The 15,451-nt window shown below is 45.1% G+C and overlaps 1 protein-coding gene across 2 annotated transcripts in view; it reads left to right on the forward strand.

Annotated features, from left to right (window-relative positions):
- PTN (pleiotrophin) overlaps positions 1 to 15,451 on the forward strand; it is an 86,641-nt gene that overhangs the window by 43,569 nt on the left and 27,621 nt on the right. For both annotated transcript variants that reach the window (XM_073650184.1, XM_073650185.1), the window contains exons 2-4: positions 1,199 to 1,296; positions 4,308 to 4,481; positions 7,496 to 7,657. In XM_073650184.1, coding sequence (XP_073506285.1) covers positions 1,200 to 1,296; positions 4,308 to 4,481; positions 7,496 to 7,657 — 433 coding nt within the window. In that variant the 5' untranslated portion in view covers position 1,199. The remainder of the gene's footprint in view (positions 1 to 1,198; positions 1,297 to 4,307; positions 4,482 to 7,495; positions 7,658 to 15,451) is intronic.

The following is a 15,451-nucleotide window of genomic DNA, read 5'->3' on the forward strand; positions in this document are numbered from 1 at the left end:
TTGCTGCGTTGTGTCTGGCTGTGAGGGAGTTTTTTGCATTGTGTCTTGCTGGGAGGGAGCTTTTTGCATTGTGTCTGGCTGGGAGGAAGCTTGCTGCATTCTGTCTGGCTGGGAGGGAGCTTTTTGCATTGTGTCTTGCTGGGAGGGAGCTTTTTGCATTGTATCTGGTTGGGAGGGAGCTTTTTTCATTGTGTCTGGCTGGGAGGGAGCTTTTTTCATTGTGTCTTGCTGGGAGGGAGCTTTTTGCATTGTGTCTGGCTGGGAGGGAGCTTTTTGCATTGTGTCTTCCTAGGAAGGAGCTTGCTGCTTCGCGTCTAACTTTTCTCCTCCTCATGCCATCTCTTGCCCTCACTCACCAGCACCAAGTATAACAGCGCGCACCATTAATCGACTTCTAGATGATGTTCAAAGTGCTTAAATCCTGTAATTTCTGTGTCACACAGGTTATTGCTACATGTTGTTTTTGTTGTTGTTTTTCTATATCCCCCACCATGATTTCTTTGTTCTTGGTGTTGGGAGATTCCCAGCCGATCAGCCCAGTGCCCAGTGCAGATGGCGTCGGGGTCGGTCGCAGAGGTGAATTTTACTGATATTTGACTCTCACCCAGTTTTTCTAGACGAGTTCAGACAATTGTTTTTTTTTGCTTTTTTTTTTTTACATTTGCTCCATCAGTAATTGAATGAATCTCTCCACTTCTATGATGCCGCTGAGACGATCGTCTCTGCCCCTCCCTTCCTCTTCTCTGGCATCTGGACCTGGGTGTAACTACTACCTCTGCTCCCATTTCATTTCTCAGGACTTATTAGTAAACCCCCAAATTTTCCCAAACCATGCCCCCTTTTCAGGCCATACCCCCTTCCACGCCCTTTATCCGGCCCCTTTAAAGCTCGATTGGACATCAAGGCTTCATCTGATGAAGGAGCTTCTCCCACAAGGAGCCCCGGAAATTGACGGTTTTCAGGAGGTTTTGGCAGTGCCAGTTTATGTAGAGAAATCAGGAAAGTTTCTGTTTCTGTGCATGCAGGAGGGTGACCGAGTGACCATAGTCAGCTCCCCATAGCCCCCAACATGGCTGACTGCGGTCATAACCTCCCGTCTTCGGTGCAGCATTAGGTAGTAAATGTACATTATATTTTTTGGATGTCCATACTTCTACAGAAATGATCAATTATCACAGCAGAATTTTTCTCTCCCCAGGATGGATCATCACCATGGAATATTCACGCTGGCGCTGCTGGCGTTCCTCTTGGTGGTAACGGTACTCGGGACAGACACAGTCAAGAAAGACAAGCAAGGTAACTGCCTAATGGAGTCAGGTGACTTATTGGAGGGGGGGGGAATTTTTTTTTTAGAAAGACTTTCTTGTGGGGTAATTCAAGGCTCCCATGATAATTAAGCAGTGTGGGACCCCCAGGGCCAGGATATGCCAAGACTAGCTTATAGGTGACCCATGGGAACCCTACAAAGAAGATGACCTCCCTCAACAGATGCTGAAAAATGTACAAAATCTTCTGTTATAGATGGTTCAGTGAGTACTGGTGTCAAGCAGCTGCCTAAAGGGATCTAATTTTTATCGTTGCTATTAGTTTTTCTGTCTTTTTTTTATATAGTTTTGGTCTATTGACCCTTAGGGACTAAGGCACTAAGTCCCCTTTCATACTTTAATAGATGGTTAAGTGAGTGCTTGTGTCAAGCAGCTCTGCTAAAGGGCCTCATTTTTATTGTTTCTATTACTATTTCCACCTTTTTTGTATGACACTTTGGGATGAGCATAGAGTACTACACCTCTAAATGAATAGAGGCACCAAGTCCCTACCTTTTAGATGGTTTAGTGAGTGCTGGTGTCAAGCAGCTGACTAAAAGGACCTCATTTTTATCGTTCTTTGGGTCTTCCCATACTCACCACTGGCCTATTGATCCTTGGGTCTAGCACAGGATACCTCAATCCTAAATGATGCAGGCTCTGGTGTTTAGCAGCTGCTTAAAAGGACCTCATTTTTATCATTGCTATTGTTTTTTCCGCCTTTTTGCACTGCACTGACTTATTGATCCTTGGAGACTAAGGCACTAAGTCCTCTCATAGATCGTTCTGTGAGTGCTGGTGTCAAGCAGCTGCCTAAAAGGACCTCATTTTTATCGTTCCTTTGAGTCTTCCAATACTCTATGTACACCACTGGCCTATTGACCCTTGGGGTCTAGCACAGGATACATCAACCCTAAATGAAAGGAGGCACTGGTGTCAAGCAGCTGCTTAAAGGGACCTCATTTTTATCATTGCTATTGGTCTATCCACCTTTTTTTGCATGGCTCTGGTCTATTGACCCCCGAGGACTAGCACAGGGTACCACAACATAGCAGAGTATACCATAATAAATGCTGGAGACACCAAGTCTGCCTCTTATAGATTTCAGTGTGTGCTAGTGTCAAGTAGCTGCTGAAAGGGGCCTCATTATTATCATTGCTGTGGATCTTGCCACCATCTTTTTGCACCACTGGTCCTCTGACCCTTTGGGACTAGCACAGAATACCCACAGCTCTAAACGTCGGGTAGCTGCTTAAAGGGGTCTCATTTTTATCATTGTTTGGGTCTTCCAATCCGCTTTGTACACCAATGGTCTACTGACTGTTTGGGACTAGCATCGAATTCCCACAAAAACAGATGGTTCACTGTGTTCTGGTATCAGGTAGCTGCTTAAAGGGGTCTCATTTTTATCATTTTTTGGGTCTTCCCATCCGCTTTGTAGACCACAGGTCTACTCAGCATTTGAGACTAACACAGAATACCCACAAAAAATTAATGAAGGCACCAGAATCTTCTTCTATAGATGAATCACTGTGTTCTGGTGTCAGATAGCTGCTTAAAGGGGTCTCATTTTTATCGTTGTTTTGGGTCTTCCCATCCGCTTTGTACACCACTAGTCTACTGGCCGTTTAGGACTAGCACAGAATACCCACAAAAATGAATGGCGGTACCAGAATCTTCTTCTATAGATGGTTCACTGTGTTCTGCTGTCAGGTATGTGCTTAAAGGGGCCTCATTTTTATTGTTGTTTTCTGTCTTTCCATCCGCTTTGTAGACCACAGGTCTACTCAACCTTTGAGACTAACACAGAATACCCACAAAAATGAATGGAGGCACCAGAATCTTCCATAGATGGTTCACTGTGTTCTGGTGTCAGGTAGCTGCTTAAAGGTGCCTCATTTTTATCATTATTTTCTGTCTTCCCAGCCGCTTTGTACACCACTGGTCCACTGATGATTGGGGACTAGCATGGGATAGTGCTAAATGATTAAGGGTATCAAGATCACCTTTCAGAGATGGTTTGATAGCTGCTTAAAGGGGCCTCATTTTTATCGTTGTTTTTGGGTCTTCCCATTCGCTTTGTACACCACTGGCCTACTCAGCATTTGAGACTAACACAGAATACCCACAAAAAATTAATGAAGACACCAGAATCTTCTTCTATAGATGGATCACTGTGTTCTGGTGTCAGATAGCTGCTTAAAGGGGTCTCATTTTTATCGTTGTTTTGGGTCTTCCCATCCGCTTTGTACACCACTGGTCTACTGGCCACTTGGGACTAGCACAGAATACCCACAAAAATGAATCGAGGTACCAGAATCTCCTTCTATAGATGGTTCATTGTGTTCTGGTGTCTGTGGCTCCTTTTGGCAGCTACATTTTTTATCGTTGTTTTGGGTCTTCCCATCCGCCTTGTACACCAATGGTCTACTGGCCATTTGGGACTTTACACAGAATACCCTCATAAATAAATGGAGGCAACATAATCTTCATCGATAAATGATTCAGTGTGTTCTGGTGTCAAGTAGCTGCTTAAAGGGGCCTCATTTTTATCGTTGTTTTTGGTCTTCCCATCCGCTTTGTACACCACTGGTCTACTGGCCGTTTGAGACTGGAACAGATTACCCACAAAAATTGAATGGAGTTACCAGAATCTTCTTCTATAGATGGTTCACTGAGTTCTGGTGTCAGGTAGCTGCTTAAAGGTGCCTCATTTTTATCATTATTTTCTGTCTTCCCAGCCGCTTTGTACACCACTGGTCCACTGATGATTGGGGACTAGCATGGGATAGTGCTAAATGATTAAGGGTATCAAGATCACTTTCAGAGATGTTTTGATGTTTGAGGGTGTCAAGGAGGTGCTTAAAGGGGGTCTCATTTTTATCGTTGTTTTTGGTTTTCCCATGGATTCTGTGTCCACTACTGATTTTTTGCTTAGTACAGGGTCATGATCCTTCCTAATAGTGTTGTAATTGACCACTAATGACACGCTCAACCCTACAGAGAAGAAGGTCAAGAAGTCAGACTGTGGGGAGTGGCAGTGGAGCGTATGCGTTGCCACAAGTGGGGACTGCGGGATCGGCACCAGGGAGGGCACCCGATCCGGGAAGGAATGCAAACAGACCATGAAGACTCAGAAGTGCAAGATCCCATGTAACTGGAAGAAGCAGTTCGGAGGTAAGAAGGGGTTAACTCCACAGCATTGGCGTCTCCAGATGGCGTTGCACTATTGTAATGTTGCACCATCTGGCGGCTGTACAGTGGTGTGAAAAAGTGTTTGACCCCATCCTGATTTCTTCTTGTGTTGCATGTTTGACACACAATGTTTCAGATCACAGAAAAATTTTAATATTAGACAAAGATAACACAAGTAACCACAAAATGCAGTTTTTAAATGAAGCTCTTTATTAAGGGAAAAAATCCAAACCCACAGGGCCCTGTGTGAAAAAGTGATTGCCCGCCCTCTTAAAACATAATTTAACTGTGGTTTATCACATCTTTGGGAAGCTGAGTTCAATTTCCCTAGTCACACACAGGCCTGATTACTGCCACACCTGTTCTCAATCAAGAAATCAAATAGGACCTGCCTGACAAAGCAAAGTAGACCAAAAGATCCTCAAAAGCTAGATATCATGCTGCGATCCAAATGATTGTGAAGACACGAGGGTCTCCCATGGGCAGAATACTACTCAGACAACACAAGGTGAGGGGAAAACAGTGTGGCAATACTTTATTGAACCACCAAACAGACAATAAACATATAGAACAGTCCCAACAAATACCGAAGGTGGTGCAAATTACAGAATCTCACCCTTCCGCTTACTCGCCGGGATTAAAACCACTGTGACTTTGGGGCTTCCAGGGCCGACTACCCCCACATGTGGCACAACGCTTTTGGCGGCCACCCACACAGAGGAGGTAACGACAAATTTAGGAAGCTCACAATCCATTGAGGTATGTGGCCAGGAGACCTGTGGGTTCCAACCTGGTTTCTCCAAACGTATCCATGGGACCAGGTGACTGGATGGTCCCAACCTGGCTTCTCAAACATCTCCATGGGACTAGGTGAATGGAGGATCCTAACCTGGCTATCCCAAACATCTCTATGGGACCAGGTGACCGGAGGGTCTCAACCTGGTTTCTCCAAAGGTATCCATGGGTCCAGGCAACCGGATGGTCCCAACCTGGCTTCTCAAACATCTCCATGGGACCAGGTGACCGGAAGGTCCTAACCTGGCTATCTCCATGGGACCAGGTGACCGGAGGGTCCCAACCTGGTATCCCCAAGCGTATCCATGGGACCTGGCGACCGGATGGTCCCAACCTTGCTTCTCAAACATCTCCATGAAACCAGGTGATCAGGCGGTCCTAACCTCGCTATTCATGGGGCCAGGTGTCCGGAGGGACACAATGCTGGCTTCCCAAAGGTATCCATGGGTTCCAGTGATGTTCAATGGAGCAGATCTGAGTTCTTCCCGCTGGGGCCGTGGTCCCCTAATCCAACATCCTGTAGAGTCAAATCTGTATTCCTCTTGATGGAGCCATGTGTCCAGGTTGCTCTTCTGAAGAGTCTCTCTTGGCTGTGATTTTGTAAAAGTCCCTCTCATCATCCACAGGTCAGGGGGGAGGTGGTAGGGGCTCATCTCTCATTGTTTGAGCATTTAATCGATCTGCATAGTTCATCCTTCTCTGTTTTGCAGGTCATCAAGCCACAGGGCCCACACAATGGTTAATTAACTTATTTAGCAAACATCCATTGTTCAATGACCCTGCGTCTTGCAAAATCAGCAGACAATAAGTTACAGTAAATATCAACTCAAGTGTCATCTTCCAGGCTTATTCAAACAATAGTGTTGACCAACCAAAGAAAACACAAATCCAAAAGTCAACATAAAGATAATAGCGTTTGTTTCCTGGTCTACTGAATTTACGTCTGGATTGTGTGTCACAATGATAAACAAAGTATTTGAGGTCTATCAGTCTGGAAAAGGTTATAAAGCCATTTCTAAAGCTTTGGGACTCCAGCGAATTCACAGTGAGAGTCATTATCCACAAATGGCGAAAACATGTAACAGGGGTGAACCTTCTCAGGAGTGGTCGGCCGACCAAAATTACCCCAAGATCGCAGTGACGACTCATCCAAGAGATCACAAAAGACCCCACAACAAAATCCAAAGAACTGCAGGCCTCACTTGCCTCAGTTAAGGTTGGTGTTCATGACTCCACCATAAGAAAGAGACTGGGCAAAAATGGCATGCATGGCAGAGTTCCAAGACGCAAACCACTTCTGAGCAAAAAGAACATAAAGGCTCGTCTCAGTTTTGCCAGAAAACATCTTGATGATCGCTAAGACTTTTGGGAGAATACTCTGTAGACTCGCGAGACAAAAGTTGAACTTTTTAGAAGGTGTATGTCCCATTACATCTGGCGTAGAAGTAACACAGCATTTCAGAAAAGGAACATCATACCAACAGTAAGATATGATGGTGGTAGTGTTATGGTCTGGGGCTGTTTTACTGCTTCAGGACCTGGAAGACTTGCTGTGGTAAATGGAATCATGAATTCTGCTGTCTACCAAAAATTCCTGAAGGAGAATGTCCGGCCATCTGTTCCTGACCTCATGCTGAAGCGCGCTTGGGTTATGCAGCAGGACAATGATCCAAAACATACCAGCAAGTCCACCTCTGAATGGCTTAAGAAACACAAAATTAAGACTTTGGAGTGGCCTAGTAAAAGTCCTGACCTTAATCCTATTGAGATGCTGTGGCATGACCTTAAAAAGGCAGCTCATGCTCGGAAACCCTCCAGTGTGGCTGAATTACAACAATTTTGCAAAGATGAGTGGCCAAAATTCCTCCAGAGCATTGTAGAGACCCATTGCCAGTTATCGCAAACTCTTGATTGCAGTTGTTGCTGCTAAGGGCGGCCCAACCAGTTATTATGTTTAGGGGGCAATAACTTTTTCACACAGAGCCCTGTAGGTTTGGATTTCTTTTTCCCTTAATAATAAAGACCTTCATTTAAAAACTGCATTTTGTGATTACTTGTGTTATCTTTGTCTCATATTTAGATTTGTTTTGTGATCTGAAACATTTAAGTGTGAAATCAGGAAGGGGGCGAAACCTTTTTCACACCACTGTAACTTATTTTTTTGGTTACCTTGTATCACTTCTCGCTGTGTCCCCCACCAGCTGAGTGCAAGTACCAGTTTCAGGACTGGGGGGAGTGCGACACCCTAACTGGGGTGAAGACACGGAACGGCAGCCTGAAGAGGGCGCTGCACAACGCCGAATGCCAGAAAACCGTGACACTCTCCAAGCCGTGCGGAAAGATCACCAAACCCAAACCTCAAGGTGAGAAGAAGGTGGTGTTAAAGGGGCAGTCCAGGACCGTAGGGACAGATGTCACTAATATGTCACAATATTTGGGTGTCACATGATGATGACATTTGCAAGACTTCCCCACACTGTGTCCTTTTTCCCCGTCTGTGGCTGCCCAGGGCTTTCGTACCCCTTATTGGAACCGTTCTGGGACTATGATGGACGTAGTTTATGGACAGAGCTTAAAGGGGCATAAAAAGCGGCCCCATGGAATGATGGGCATCTAGAGCGAATGTAGTGTCATAGTCTCATCCCCTGGAATCAGTAATAGAGGAGGGTAAAGGGTCCACAACAGCTTCCCCTGCAGCTGTAATGTCTTTGGACAGCTAACAGACAAAAAAACTAGAGTTGACCAGCACCTCCATATAATGTGAACAGGTCCAAGCTGCAGTGACTGCACAACATGCAAAAGAAGAACATAGCAGCCTCTGTAAGGGCCAAGATATATGCAACCACTGAATACATGAGATCTGAGCTGCATTGTTGCTAAATAGAATGTACGTACGAAAATTAAGGTTCTTAGCGCATAAATTCATTTGTGCCCATGAACCATGCCAAGGTGACATTTCTCTGATGGGTATGACGCGCCCCCTGGGCCGTGGGGTACTCGGTGCCGGGCCGGTCGTTGCTAGGGGAGATGTCACAGTGGCGGTGACCCAGTCCGTGACCAAGGGCGGTCAGTTTGATAAGTATTAGGTTAGGTACCCCTCAAAAAAAGGTCACCTTGCTGTGGTTGATGGGCACACATGAACTGGCCAATTTATGCACTAAGAGCCTTTATTTTTGAAAATACATTTTATTTAGCAAAAATGCAGCTCAGATCTCATGTATTTAGTGTTTGCACATATCTTGCCCTCACAGAAGCTGATGTGTTCTTTTTTTTTTGCAGTAAAATTAGAGTTATCAGGAAATTTCATGTCTAAGGGAGCAGGACCCTGCCGTCCACAGGATCTCAGTGTACAAAAAAATCTATCTCCATCTGTCTTTCCTCCTTCCCTCCCTTCCTTAATTCATACCTCTCTCCCTTCCTTCCTCTCTCGCTCCCTCCATCCCTCCTTCCATCCCTTCCTTACTCCGTTTCTACTTCCCTTCATTCCTCCCTCCCTCTCTCGCTCCCTCCTTTCATTCTTCTCTCCCTTCCTCCCTCCCTTCCTTCCTCCATCTTTCCCTTCCTCTCTCCCTCCTGCCATTCCTCCCTCCCTTCATTCTTCCCCCCCTCCCTCCACCCTTGCCTTCCTCTCTCCCTAATTCCATTCCTTCATCCCTTCATTCTTCCCTCCCTTCCTCCCTCCATGCTTGCATTCCTCTCTCCCTCCTTCCATTCCTCCCTCGCTTACTTCCTCCCCTCCTTCCCTCCCTCCTTCCATTCCTCCCTCCCTTCATTCTTCCCTCTCTTCCTCCCTCACTTCCCTCCCACTTCCCTTCCTCCCTCCCTTCCTCTTTCCCTCCTTCCATTCCTTCCTCCCTCACATCCCCCCCACTTTCCTTCCTCCCTCCTTCCCTTCCTCTTTCCCCCCTTCCATTCCTTCCTCCTTCACTCCCCCCCACTTCCCTTCCTCCCTCCCTTCCTCTCTCCCTCCTTCCATTCCTCCCTCGCTTACTTCCTCCCCCTCCTTCCCTCCTTCCATTCCTCCCTCCCTTCATTCTTCCCTCTCTTCCTCCCTCACTTCCCTCCCAGTCCCTTCCTCCCTCCCTTCCTCTCTCCCTCCTTCGCTTCCTCTTTCCCTCCGTCCATTCCTTCCTCCCTCACTTCCCCCCACTTCCCTTCCTCCTTCCCTTCCTCTCTCCCTCCTTCCCTTCCTCTTTCCCTCCTTCCATTCCTTCCTCCCTCACTCCCCCCCACTTCCCTTCCTCCCTCCCTTCCTCTCTCCCTCCTTCCTTTCCTTCCTTTCTCCCTCCTTCCATTGCTTCCTCCCTTCATTCCTCCCTCCCTTCCCTCCTTCCCTTCCTCCCTTCTTCCCTCATGTCCTCCCTCCCTCCTTCCCTTCCTTCCTCTCTCCCTCCCTTCCCTCTCTTCCTTCGTCCTTCCCTTCTGTCCTCACTTCTTTCCTTCCACTCTTTCTTTCTGTATTTCTCTTTCCTTCTTTCTCTCTAGATACATCCCATATATCTTTGCCCTTATCCCTGTGTACATTTTGCGGTGGTGTTGGGGTGGTCCGTGCTCGGCAGCACGGCAGACAGGGCTGACTGCAGCTCTGTGACCCCCGGCAGCAGTAGCAGTCCAGCTCTGCAGTGGATCTGCCTTCTCTGTGCTGACCTCTCAGCTCCTCCTGTCTCTGCCCTCAGCTGATTACATTGATGTCATTATTAACAGTGTATGCAGTAATCTCTTCAGCTCCCTCTAGTGGTGGCCACAGGAATCCAACATTTTATCAGTTATGTCTGTGCTGTAAATAAGTAATAACAATGTCCCGAGTTTGTGCCGCCTCATGGTGCTCGCTGACTAATACGACTTTAACGATGTCTGCTCCTCTCTATACCGCTTGCACACACTCAATGGCCGCCTTTATCTCCGGCCGTTAAGTATGTCAGACATCGATTGTCTCTGGGTTTTTTTTCCCTCTGTGTTCATTACACTTTACCAGTATGAATAGAAATGGCCTTGGCACCCAGCAATGGGAAAGCCCAATGCCAAATACCGAGGGCTTATGCCAGCAGTACTGACGCATGGAGGAGGGGGACGGGGCGGTATGTGTGGGAACGTCTGTGAGCGCCCCCTTGTGGGACACGGTATAGTGTGAAATTATCAAAACCTTAGACATAATGATCAAATTACAGCGCCATATAACACTGCCATAGATTTACCTAAATAAATCTTCTATATAGTGCCGCCACCATACACTGCAAGAGTGATAAAGTAAACATTGCTTCACAGCAGCGCCACATAATGCCCAAATAACTACTACCATGCTGTGCTCAGATACTACAACTACCTACAAAGACAAAGTAACAGTGCCATATAGTGGGCAAATAATACTTCAATACACTTGCATAAATAACAGCGCCATATAGTGCCGCCATCATAATAAATTCTAAAGTGCTTAATAAAAGAGCCACATAATGCCTATGTAAATACCACCATAAAGTGCTCAGATACTATTAATAGTGACCAAATAAATAAATAACGGTGCCATGAATTGGGCGAGAAATACATATTTATCTGAATAATAATGCTATATAGTGCCGCCATCATAATAAATTCTATAGTGCCATATAATGCCTATGTATATGCCATCATATAATACTGAGATATTACCAAGAGTGACCAAATAACAGTGCTATAAATTGGGCAAAAAACACATACATGTGTATAAATAATAATGACATATAATGCCGCTATCATACAATGCAAAAATAATATAGCGTTAAATGTTTAACAGTCCCCGAAATGAATGCCCTAATAAATACTACCATACTGTGCTCAGATACTACTAAAAATGACTAAACAACAGTCACATATAACAGCCAAATGAGACTTCCATACAGTTTTCTATTGTGCCGCCATCATACACTTCAAAAATAATATTTTTTTTAATGCTTAAGCAGCAGTGCCAAACAATGCAAAAAATAAATACTACCATACTGTGCTCAAGTAATACTAAATCACAACGTCATATAAAGGTAAAATAACACTTTCATGCATTTGTAAATAGTCCCGCCACCATGCAAGTCAAAAACAATAAATTATACAGTACTTAAGTAGAGAGGCTACACCAATGCCACAATAAATGCCACTTTATAGTGATGAGATAGTTCTAAAAGTGGCCAAATAATAGTGCCGTATAATGTGCAAAAACCACTATAATAATTTTGCCTCAAAAATAATGCAATATAGTGTAGTGTAGCGGCGCCACTCAGTGTCTAAGTAAATACCGCCACACCGTGCTCTGATACTACTAATAGTGACTAAATAACAGTATCATATAAAGACCAAATAACACTTGCATACATTTGTAAAAAGTGCCGCCATCATATACTTCAATAACAATGTATTGTATGGTGCTTAAATAGCAGCGCCACACAATGCCCATGTGAATGGTGCAATACATTGCTGAGATACTACCAACAGAGGCCAGAAAACAGTGCCATGTAATGGGCAAAAATCACTATTAAACATTTTCCCAAGTAATTATGCCGTATAGTGCCGCCATATAATGCAAAAATAATAAAGTGATAAGTTCTTAATAATAACTCTAGATAAAGCCCAAATAAATACCACCATACAGTGCTCTGATACTGCCAACAGTTTCCAAATAACAGTGTCATAAAATAGGCCAGAAAACACTACCATAGATTTGGCCAAATAATAGTACCGCCATCATACGCTTCAAAAATATATTATGCAGTGTTTTAGTATCAGTGCCACACAATGCCCACGTAAACATCACCTGGCCATGTACAGTGATCTGTTATCGCCACACTGCTCAGAAATGAATATGGTGTTATACCATGGCTAAATAATACCACTATACTGCTCATCTCCCCCTCTTCTCATGCCTAGAAAAGCGCAGGACGCCTCGGACGTGTATGTAACTAACACAGAAAGCTGCAGGGAGAACATAGGAAGCGATGTCACTTATCTACCGCCTTCACTGGAATCAGCGCGTTTCGCCTCCATTCTGTGCTTCATCAGGAGGCTCCTGGAACAAACAGTGTCAGAGTCTGGACATAGGTGATATGCGGTGGTCCGGCTCCAGGGCTGAGTGTACGAGGCTTCTCGAACATTTATATACCCCACCCAATGATAATTAGTATCAGTGAAAGGGCAAAGAGAGGAAAAACCACTTGTGAATCACTATCCGTTGTGTCTCATGAGCGAATACTGCGCAAGATAGAGAGAGAGATTATGGATGAAACGGTTACTGTCACCCCAATATTCCCGGCCACTGCTCATATATATATATATACTGTATATTCATAGTTACACAACCCAAATGCTCCGGATCTAGTTCTCAGATGAACGATCCTCGGGCACATCAGCCATAATAACATTGTGCAATGTAGGTAATTGTGTATCCCATAAGGGGCCCTAAGAGGAAGCGTGATCCATCTCTTAGGACCATGTATATTGTATCCGGCTTTCTGGATATAATAATATAACAGGTGGGGGAGGGGGGAAGATTCAGAACCAAGTGAACTCCAATGAAGCCGCCCTATGTCAGCTTCTCGTTTAAACCCTTAGGGCAAAATGGGTGGTTTTGTTTGGCCCTCGACGCCAGAACCACCACCCCTATATGGGGCCATTATTCTGTATGGAGGACTATGTGGGGCCATTATTCTGTATGGAGGAATATGTGGGGCCATTATTCTGTATGGAGGACTATGTGGGGCCCATTATACTGTATGGAGGACTATGTGGGGCCCATTATACTGTATGGAGGACTATGTGGGGCCATTATTCTGTATGGAGGAATATGTGGGGCCCTTATTCTGTATGGAGGACTATGTGGAGCCATTATTCTGTATGGAGGACTATGTGAGGCCATTATTCTGTATGGAGGACTATGTGAGGCCATTATTCTGTATGGAGGACAATGTGGGGGCCATTATACTGTATGGAGGACTATGTGGGGCCCATTATACTTATGGAGGACTATGTGGGGCCATTATATTGTATGGAGGACTATGTGGGGCCCATTATACTTATGGAGGACTATGTGGGGCCATTATACTGTATGGAGGACAATGTGGGGCCATTATACTGTATGGAGGACTTTGTGGGGCCATTATACTGTATGGAGGACTATGTGGGGCCCATTATACTTATGGAGGGCTATGTGGGGCCATTATACTGTATGGAGGGCTATGTGGGGCCATTATACTGTATGGAGGGCTATGTGGCCCATTATACTTATGGAGGACTATGTGGGGCCATTATACTGTATGGAGGACTATGTGGGGCCATTATACTGTATGGAGGGCTATGTGGGGCCATTATACTGTATGGAGGGCTATGTGGCCCATTATACTGTATGGAGGACTATATGGGGCCATTATACTGTATGGAGGACTATGTGGGGCCATTAAACTGTATGGAGGACTATGTGGGGCCATTATACTGTATGGAGGACTATGTGGGGCCATTATACTGTATGGAGCGCTATGTGGAGACCATTATGCATATGGAGGATTATGTGGGGCCATTATACTGTATGGAGGACTTTATGGGGCCATTATACTGTATGGAGGACTATGTGGGGCCATTAAACTGTATGGAGGACTATGTGGGCCCATTATACTTATCGAGGACTATGTGAGGCCATTATACTGTATGGAGGACTATGTGGGGCCCATTATTCTGTATGGAGGACTATTTGGGGCACATTATTCTGTATGGAGGACTATTTGGGGCCCATTATTCTGTAAAGAGGACTATTTGAGGCCATTATAATGTATGGAGGGACCATGTGGAGCTATTATACTGTATGGAGGACTATGTGGAGCCATTATACTGTATGTAGGACTATGTGGGGCCCATTATTCTGTATGTAGGACTATGTGGGGCCCTTTATACTGTATGCAGGACTATGTGGGGCCATTATACTGTATAGAGGACTATGTGTGGCCATTATACTGTATGGAGGACTATGTGGAGCCATTATACTGTATGGAGTATTATGTGTGGCCATTATACTGTATGGAGAACTATGTGGGGCCATTATACTGTATAGAGGACTTTGTGGAGACATTATACTGTATGGAGGACTATGTGGGGCCATTATTCTGTATGGAGGACTATGTGGGGCCATTATACTGTATAGAGGACTTTGTGGAGACATTATACTGTATGGAGGACTATGTGGGGCCATTATACTGTATGGAGGACTATGTGGGGCCATTATACTGTATGGAGGAGTATGTGGGCCCATTATACTTATGGAGGACTATGTGGGGCCATTATACTGTATGGAGGATTATGTGGGGCCATTATATTGTATGGAGAACTATGTGGGGCCCATTATTCTGAATGGAGGACTATGCGGGGCACATTATTCTGTATTGAAGACTATGTGGGGCCATTATACTGTATGGAGGACTATGTGGGGCCATTATATTGTATGGAGAACTATGTGGGGCCCATTATTCTGTATGGAGGACTATGTGGGGCACATTATTCTGTATGGAGGACTATGTGGGGCCCATTATTCTGCATGGAGGACTACGTGAGGCCATTATAATGTATGGAGGGACCATGTGTAGCTATTATACTGTACGGAGGACTATGTGGAGCCATTATACTGTATGGAGGACTATGTGGAGCCATTATACTGTACGGAGGACTATGTAGAGCCATTATACTGTATGGAGGACTATGTGGGGCCCATTATTCTGTAACGAGGACTATGTGGGGCCCATTATACTGTATGGAGGACTATATGGAGCCATTATACTGTATGGAGGACTATGTGGGGCCTTTTATGCTGTATGCAGGATTATGTGGAGCCATTATACTGTATGGAGGACTATGTGGGGCCATTATACTTATGGAGGACTATGTGCGGCCATTATACTGTATGGAGGACTATGTGGAGCCATTATACTGTATGGAGAGCTATGTGGGGCCATTATACTGTATGGAGGGCTATGTGGCCCATTATACTTATGGAGGACTATGTGGGGCCATTATATTGTATGGAGGGCTATGTGGGGCCATTAAACTGTATGGAGGACTATGTGGGGCCATTATACTGTATGGAGGACTATGTGGGGCCATTATATTGTATGGAGGACTATGTGGAGCCCATTATGCATATGGAGGATTATGTG

This window comes from Phyllobates terribilis, unplaced genomic scaffold (genome assembly GCF_046119375.1).
Source record: "Phyllobates terribilis strain yellow unplaced genomic scaffold, ASM4611937v1 Scaffold_10__3_contigs__length_209671492, whole genome shotgun sequence".
NCBI classification, from domain to species: Eukaryota; Metazoa; Chordata; class Amphibia; order Anura; family Dendrobatidae; genus Phyllobates; species Phyllobates terribilis.